This window comes from Barbatula barbatula (assembly GCF_947034865.1).
Source record: "Barbatula barbatula genome assembly, chromosome: 12".
Lineage (NCBI taxonomy): Eukaryota > Metazoa > Chordata > Actinopteri > Cypriniformes > Nemacheilidae > Barbatula > Barbatula barbatula.
This window is the reverse complement of record NC_136775.1, coordinates 12119147-12127965: the sequence shown is the minus strand read 5'-3', so window position 1 is coordinate 12127965 and position 8819 is coordinate 12119147. Positions and strand designations below refer to the sequence as shown.

Here is an 8819-nt window from a genome sequence, read left to right as displayed (position 1 = left end):
ACGACGACGCGATGTGTAGTAAACATAACTACAGCATGTACAGAATTGACTTTTAATAGAGTTAACCTTTGCAAGAGTTAGAATTTGATGTGACACTCAGATCTACAAAGTTAACAGCACTGTAACTACTCCACCTAAAATATTTTCGTTGAATTAAAGGTATAAGTACAAGACCGGTATTCCAGGACAGCTCGGGGGCAAAGTGCAACAGTGGTCAAATAAATAGTGTAATATAGCATGTGTGCAAATTCTGTTGTAAGGCTGAGCACCAGATTGTGATAAACAAGCACTTCCAAAGAATCTCACAGTGATAAACAGTTAATGGCACAAATTGTAGTTCCGTACTATAAAATCAACATAAGTGAGCAAGAAGGCATTTCATTAATGTAGACTAAGCATAATGAAATGTTATGGAAAATATTGGATTTTATCAATTCTTATGAAAGTCTTACTGATTATTTATAACCACCAAATTCACATGTTGGTATATTGCATTTAATGCATTTAAATATTCTGTTTCTAAAGGGTGTATTCACATACCGTAGTTAGATCACTCGAGGAATATTACCAGAAGAATTGCATTCTTTCCTTTTATAAATAGTTTCAGCTATTGCACCTTGACATTAAGCAATAATAATTTTCAGAAAAATGGGATGGATCAGTATTGGCCTGCTGTGTGTTTGTGTTTGTCTAGGGTGTGGATGTTGACAGGATGAATTATTTTATGGTATTTTTCATATTGTTTATTTTGAAATTATCATCTGTTTTTGGCATCATACCAAAGTTATATATAGTCGCTTTCACCTGATTCTTTTCTGCAAACCAGTTAAAGAAATGCACTCTACAGTAAATTGCAACAACATTTCGTCTAGGTAGAACGGGGTAAAACAAATTGGCACGCCACGGCTAAAAGAAACAACACACAGTATTTGCACATTTCAAGCCACCTGGGTCTTAGACCAGATACAATATGTCCAGAATTATTCAAAAAGTGAACAAAAAGTGGCCTTAAATGTACTCTGTGAATTTAATATGCATACTGGCGATTTATGTGTCTATATAATGTATAATGTTAGTCTTTTTTTTATTATGAGTCTCTCACAAAACAAATCTGTCACAGAAAATATAAACCAAAAAGCTAAAGAAAACACATGGCAACCAAACATATCAGAAAATAAGCATAATAGCATTCCACAGTAGCATTTAAGAAATGCTGATGACAGATTCTGGATTTTGTTAGAACTTGTGAAAGATGCTTTCAATTCAAAGTTAAAAGTTAGACAAAGGGTCCTGCTAGTGAAAAAAATACTTGGGAGTGAAAAACATATTAAGAGCTACAATTTGTTGTAGGCTGGTTGACGTATATTCATGCAGCAGCTTGTGTTTGTTTATCACCAACTGTTGAGAGATAAGGTTCAACAATTCATGTTAACAACTGTAGCTGTATTATCTTCCAGTACATGATGCAATGGGAATTGCAGCCCTGTAAAGCAGAAACACTTATATTTAAAACTTTTTAGTGTCTAATACTTAAAAATTTTGAAGTCTTGAACTGTCTAAAACTTTTTAGCCCTTGCATGTTGTGCATGTCTATGTTCTGGGACCCATTTTCAATGTTTACTAAATATCTTTTCATAAATTGTATGTATAGCTTTAAAAACAAACAATGCTGTAACAAAACATGAACACAACACCAGAATTGAATACATAACCAAATCATTTTTTTACTACAGATTCTGTAGGGACCACTTACCTTCTGAAATCTGGGAATAATATACTGAATCAGGAGTAAAATATAAGGAGTTCCGACTAAAGTCAACTACAAGACTACAATTTAAGTATATCTCAATATAAACTTTGCTGTAAGCGTTTTCTGGGCTTTAATTTTAGTCTTACTTTGGGTGGTGGTTTTGCTCTTTCGTTTTGTCAGATAGAGAATAACACAGATGATCAAGGATGAGATGATACACACAGATAAAACAGAGGCCACTGCTACAGTAAAGCTCATGCTGTCCTCCATCTGATCAACATAACTGACAGCTGAAACTGTTGCATCTGTGCACACTACAGGCAGACAACAAACATACACAGCATCAGTCCATTTGCTTAGATTATTATTTATGTTACAGACTTGTGCATGCACACATACTGTATTATTAGACTGCTATCTTACCTGTGGTTGACAATACTGTGGAAACTGTTAGGTGAGGCGTTTCAAGACCTATTATTAAAAGACAAAAAAAATTCAAATGTCTCCAAAATATATTAACACTGCACCACATAATAACACATGCAGATATTAGACCAACAGCTCTTATTCTCACGACAGCCAGTCTACCTAACACAAGCTAATGATAACCCAAACCTTACCATAAACATACCGAAATACAACAATAACGTTGCCTTACCTATCACAATAGCTACATAACACTACAGCACAGTCTGTCTTTATATAATGTCAAGTCCATCAGAGGTTTTTGGTTCTGAAATATTCCATTAAAAAACACACCTTTCACATGCAGCTTTACATCATGGCATGTTTTATTCCCTCTGCAGCGAAACCACAATGCATCACTGTGCACCACATCACGTATGATCAGAGATGTGTTGTTTCTTTTTGATCTCTCACACAGGGGCTTCATGGCTCCTTCTGTAGTTTCAGAGTGCTTGCATAAATATTTGGTGATCTCTGTCGATTGGTCACCACGAACAACTTCCCAATTCACGTTAAGAAGTTCAGGACATGATAGCGTGACTGTAGACTTTGCTGTTGTCCAGACTGGTTTCAGGACTTTGCACCCTGAAATATGCAGCAGAACATCTAGTGGTTAAATTTACACAGCAATAAATATTTTTTATATACAGTATGTATAGATATATACAGTAGCTTTACATTTGCAAGGAAATGAAAAAGAGAACATGCTATTGTCCGGCTTGGTTCTGTGTAGTTTTATTCTAAATGTATTTTAGTTAGGGGTTGTGTTTTGACAGGAAATAGATACATCGTCACCCTGCACATGCATAGGTGATGGTGACCGAAGTGACGCATTTGCAGGATGTCTGTGTCTCGGCTACAAGAAGGATACCAAAAAGAGAACATGCTTTTCAGAGTATCAAAAACTTAAAAGAACTGAGAAATGCAACAACAAAAAGCTTTAGCTATTATTATTAGCTATTTTCATAAGCAACTTAATTTCCTGTTTAGCAATATCAAGACATGTACCGCATAATAAGTGTTGAGCAAGTCGCTCTGAAAAAGTTAATAAATTCTAGTTACTGATTACAAATTCAATAGTTAAACTCTCTCCAAAAAGTATCTAATACTTATTTCTTATTTCTTTCTATATCCTACATCAACTTTGATTAGTTAAGTGATTCAAGGATAGACATGAAACGTCGTTCAATTTATTCAAATAAATAATATAAAACTACATAAAGTAGTATTATTAATTGACCAAAGTATTATAAATGTGAGAATTCTACATTAAAGCATAGATTTTTAAGTTAGACTTCGAATTTTGATGTCAAGTAACTAATTGTAAATGTACAGTAACCAATTACTTAGTGAATAGTTACACCCAACACTGCGTATAATGAACAACAAAAGCATCATAAAACTTTCCTAAAACACCATTTATTTTTTAAATGCAGACGTTATTTTGTAGGAATAATACTTTATACATCAAATGGATGTTTTGTAATACAGTCTTCATGCCCGAGATCTGTTTTTGGTAAGTGTCACATAGCACAAAGATGCCTTTTCCCACCTTCATAAAGTTTCGGTGGGCTTAAAATCAAAGACCACCATTAATTTACAATCGTGTTTTTAAGATTATAGTTATGCAAAATGCAGGTGTAATTAAAGTGAAATAAATTCATTACATTCTAACATTATTTCATTGTTAAAGAGATAGTTCACCCAAAAATATAAATACTGTCATCATTTACTCACCCTCTTGTCATTTCAAACCTGTATGACTTTCTTTCATCTGCACAACACAAAAGAAGATATTTGGAAAAATGTTGTTAACTGGCCCCTATTTACTTGCATTGGTTTTGTGTCCATACAATAGAAGTGAATGGGGGCCAACGCTGTTCAGTTGCCCACTTTTTTCTAAATATCTTCTCTTGTGTTCTGCAGGTTTAAAATGACAAGAGGGTGAGTAAACTATGAAATAATTTAAATTTTTGGGCGAACTATCCCTTTAAAATAGCCAGAACGTAAAAAAAGTGTAATTAATAAACATGAGTTTAAGCTATGAATGCAGACATTGATTACATATATCGTACCATGTACATTGTGTACATTGAGAAAACACAGAATGAATTTAAACATAAAACTTACCTTTACATTCTGATAGGGCTGCTATTAGTATATTCAGAAGCTGTAGATATGAATGCTGTAAAAACCCCATCACACAGACAGCACACTGATGTTCACTGTTAAACAACTGAACTCTATTTCAACACAACCGAGAAAACCTTTTACTGTCATCCTCAGAGCTGGTTTCAATTTCATATTCAAAAGAAGGAAATTTGAAGACTGACTCATTGACTTCTGGCTCAGTGACTTCTACAACCAGAACACACATACTGGTAGCATTGACTACCATAGTAGGACAATTGTTTATAATTTATAAATTTCTTTGTGTTGAACACAAAATAAGATATTTTGAATAATGTAGGAAAGCAAAGAGTTCTGGGGCACTTTTGACTCCTATGGTAATTTCCTACAACTGTATGGTAGTCTATGGTGTCCAAGAACTGAGCATTCTTCCAAATTTCTTTCGCTGTGTTCAAGAGAAATGAATAGAAATGTATTCAGATTTGGAACAACTGGAGGGAGAGCAACTGTGACAGAATCTTCACTTTGAGTGAACTGTTCCAGCATAATGGGATTCTTAAAAAACTTTCAAAAAGTAACACATTTTGTCAGGAAACATTAAAACATTTTATTTGTCAAACTATTTAGTTTAACTGTACACTGTAAAAAAGGATTTGAGGATTTAGTTGACTCAACTTATTTTCCTAAGTATATGAAACTAAAATGCTGAGTGTACTTAAGATATTAAGTTTACCTGTGTCCAACTAATCCGTTTAATCAGACTAGTTTATTCAACAAAGATTTCTCAGTTGTCTGAGTGGCATGGAAACCTCGCCCACCGAGCATGTCAGCCGCACGGGTCACTCACCGTTCACCCCTGCATAATTGCGTCAAGAAACCCTATCAAAAATACACACGGATCACAGGCGACAACGCACTATAACTGACGAGAAGCTTCCATTTTTTCTATCAAGGGTTTTTCGTGGTAAGTGCAAATTGATATCTTGTTTTTTGTGAAAGTTCCCGTTAAGGTGTTTACAGAACCCTGCACATGTATGTTCCTAGTTTTACGAATAAGCTATTATTTTACTAGTTAATGAGTTCCCCTAATTTTTTATTCAGTTGTGGCCACATGCAGTATATATATATTAGTTACAGGGAACCCGGGGTCGGTGCTCGCATGCGAGCGCCTGGTGGCCGGACCTTTCCCCACGGGGTCCGGCCGGGCTCAGCCCGAAGGAGCGACGTGGGGCCACCTTCCCATGGGCTCACCATTTGCGGGAGGGACCATAGGGGGTCGGTGCGTAGTGGATCGGGCGGCAGTCGGAGGAGAGTGCCTCGACAGCCGGATCCCTGGACATGGAAGCTAGCTCTAGGGACGTGGAACGTCACCTCGCTTGCGGGGAAGGAGCCTGAGATGGTGCGTGAGGTTGAGAGGTTCCGACTAGAGATAGTCGGGATCACCTCTCCGCATGGCTTGGGCTCTGGAACCACACCCCTCGAGAGAGGATGGACACTTCATCACTCTGGAGTTGCCCATGGGGAGAGGTGGGGGGCTGGTGTGAGTCTGCTTATAGCCCCCCAGCTCTCCCGCCATGTGTTGGAGTTTACCCCGGTGAACGAGAGGGTTGTTTCCCTGCGCCTACGGGTCGGGGTTAGGTCTCTCACTGTTGTTTGTGCCTACGGGCCGAACGGCAGTGCAGAGTACCCGACCTTCTTGGAGTCTCTGGGAGGGGTGCTGGAAAGCACTCCGACTGGGGACTCCGTCGTCCTACTGGGGGACTTCAACGCCCATGTCGGCAATGACATTGACACCTGGAGGGGCGTGATTGGGAGGAACGGCCCCCCTGATCTGAACCCGAGCGTTGTTCAAATATTGGACTTCTGTGCTAGTCTCAGTTTGTGTATAACGAACACCATGTTCAAGCATAAGGGAGTCCATCAGTGCACGTGGCACCAGGACACCCTAGGCCGCAGGTCGATGATCGACGTGGTCGTTTCATCTGACCTGCGACCATATGTTTTGGACACTCGGGTTAAGAGAGGGGCGGAGCTGTCAACTGATCACCACCTGGTGGTGAGTTGGATCCGATGGCAGGAGAGGAAGCTGGACAGACTCGGCAGACCCAAACGTACTGTAAGGGTCTGCTGGGAACGCCTGGCCGAGTCTCCTGTCAGAGAGATCTTTAACTCCCACCTCCGGCAGAGCTTCAACCAGATCCCGAGGGAGGCTGGAGACATTGAGTCCGAGTGGACCATGTTCTCCGCCTCCATTGTCGAAGCGGCCACTTGGAGCTGTGGCCATAAGGTCTCCGGTGCCTGTCGAGGCGGGAATCCCCGAACCCGGTGGTGGACACCGGAAGTAAGGGAAACCGTCAAGCTAAAGAAGGAGTCTAATCGGGCCTGGTTGGCTTGTGGGACTCCTGAGGCAGCTGACAGGTACCGGCAGGCCAAGCGGACTGCTGCCCGGGTGGTTGTGGAGGCAAAAACTCGGGCCTGGGAGGAGTTTGGTGAGGCCATGGAAAAGGACTATTGACTGGCCTCGAAGAGATTCTGGCAAACCGTCCGGCGCCTCAGGAGAGGGAAACAGTGCCCTACCAACGCTGTTTACAGTGGAGGTGGGAGGCTGTTGACCTCAACTGGGGATGTCGTCGGACGGTGGAAGGAGTACTTTGAGGATCTCCTCAATCCCACCGTCACGTCCTCCATTGAGGAAGCAGAGGCTGAGGGCTCAGAGGTGGACTCGTCCATCACCCAAGCCAAAGTCACTGAGGTAGTCAAGAAACTCCTCAGTGGCAAGGCACCGGGGAAGGATGAGATTCGCCCTGAGTACCTCAAGTCTCTGGATGTTGTGGGGCTGTCTTGGCTGACATGCCTCTGCAGCATCGCGTGGCGGTCGGGGACAGTGCCTCTGGGATGGCAGACCGGGGTGGTGGTCCCTTTTTTTAAGAAGGGGGACCGGAGGGTGTGTTCCAACTACAGGGGGATCACACTTCTCAGCCTTCCCGTGAAAAGTCTATGCCAGGGTACTGGAGAGGAGAATACGGCCGTTAGTAGAACCTCGGATTCAGGAGGAACAGTGTGGTTTTCGTCCAGGCCGTGGAACGCTGGACCAGCTCTACACCCTCTACAGGGTGCTGGAGGGTTCATGGGAGTTTGCTCAACCAATCCACATGTGTTTTGTGGATTTGGAGAAGGCATTCGACCGTGTCCCTCGTGGCATCCTGTGGAGGGTGCTTCGGGAGTATGGGGTCTGTGGTCCTTTACTAAGGGCTGTCAGGTCCCTGTACGGCCGAAGCAGGAGCTTGGTTCGCATTGCCGGCAGTAAGTCGGACTTGTTCCCAGTGCATGTCGGACTCCGGCAGGGCTGCCCTTTGTCACCGGTTCTGTTCGTAATTTTTATGGACCAGAATTTCTAGGTGCAGCCAGGGGCTGGAGGGTGTCAGGTTTGGGGACCACACGATCTCGTCTCTGCTATTTGCGGATGATGTTGTCGTGTTGGCCCCTTCAAATCAGGACCTTCAGCATGTACTGGGACGGTTTACAGCAGAGTGTGAAGCGGCTGGAATGAAAATCAGTACCTCCAAATCCGAGGCCATGGTCCTCAGTCGGAAAAGGGTGGCTTGCCCACTTCAGGTTGGTGGAGAGTTCCTTCCTCAAGTGGAGGAGTTTAAGTATCTCGGGGTCTTGTTCACCCGTGAGGGAAGGATGGAACGGGAGATTGACAGACGGATCGGTGCAGCTTCTGCAGTAATGCGGTCGATGTACCGGTCCGTCGTGGTGAAGAAAGAGCTGAGCCGCAAGGCGAAGCTCTCAATTTACCGGTCAATCTACGTTCCTACTCTCACCTATGGTCATGAGCTTTGGGTCATGACCGAAAGGACAAGATCCCGGATACAGGCGGCTGAAATGAGCTTCCTCCGCAGGGTGGCTGGGCGATCCCTTAGAGATAGGGTGAGAAGCTCGGTCACCCGGGAGGAGCTCGGAGTAGAGCCGCTGCTCCTCCACATCGAGAGGGGTCAGCTGAGGTGGCTTGGGTCTGTTACGGATGCCTACTGGACGCCTTCCCCGGAAGGTGTTCCGGGCCCGTCCGACCGGGAGGAGACCCCGGGGAAGACCTAGGACACGCTGGTGGGACTATGTCTCACGGCTGGCCTGGGAACGCCTCGGTGTCCCCCCGGAAGAGCTGGAGGAAGTGTCTAGGGTGAGGGATGTCTGGGCACCCGCGACCCGGCCCCGGATAAGCGGTAGAAAATGAATGAATGAAAGTTACAGTGAAGAGAAGAGAAGCGAACAAAACTTTGTATTTTATTTTCGCCAATTTGTTTGTGATTTTATGAGGTCATCATAACGAGGACATCTTCTCAGTCAGCGGCCCCTGCAAAAACCCTGCGGAGCCTTCCTCACAACACAGAACACAGGTGACCATGCGCCGTGGCTGACTTCTATTTGAGTTCTTGAGGAAAAATGTATATCCAGATAGTATTTGTAAAAG

At 43.0% G+C, this 8819-nt stretch overlaps 1 protein-coding gene across 3 annotated transcripts; it reads right to left on the bottom strand.

The window, feature by feature from the left end:
* Positions 1-750: 750 nt before the first annotated feature.
* On the bottom strand, positions 751-4492 carry LOC306902169 (uncharacterized protein). Of its 3 annotated transcripts, none has more exons than XM_079470531.1 (5): positions 4346-4492; positions 2510-2800; positions 2174-2221; positions 1897-2064; positions 751-1483 (listed from the first exon to the last, which is right to left on the bottom strand). In XM_079470531.1, the coding sequence occupies exons 1-5, from the start codon at positions 4413-4415 to the stop codon at positions 1416-1418; spliced, it is 645 nt and encodes a 214-aa protein (XP_079326657.1). In that variant the 5' UTR covers positions 4416-4492; the 3' UTR covers positions 751-1415. The 3 variants fall into 3 exon arrangements, with proteins under 3 accessions (XP_079326657.1, XP_079326658.1, XP_079326659.1); XM_079470532.1 differs by having other exon boundaries at positions 751-1398; positions 4346-4474; XM_079470533.1 differs by lacking the exon at positions 4346-4492 and adding an exon at positions 2894-2940.
* Between the last annotated feature and the right edge of the window lie 4327 nt (positions 4493-8819).

Excerpts from the sequence above, each read along its gene's own strand:
- LOC306902169 (XM_079470531.1), bottom strand. The coding sequence starts at position 4,415 with ATGGGGTTTTTACAGCATTCATATCTACAGCTTCTGAATATACTAATA. Across the intron at positions 2,222-2,509 it reads TGTAAAGCTGCATGTGAAAG|GTCTTGAAACGCCTCACCTA; the intron begins GTGTGTTTTTTA and ends TTTTAATAATAG. Across the intron at positions 2,065-2,173 it reads CACAGTATTGTCAACCACAG|TGTGCACAGATGCAACAGTT; the intron begins GTAAGATAGCAG and ends GTCTGCCTGTAG.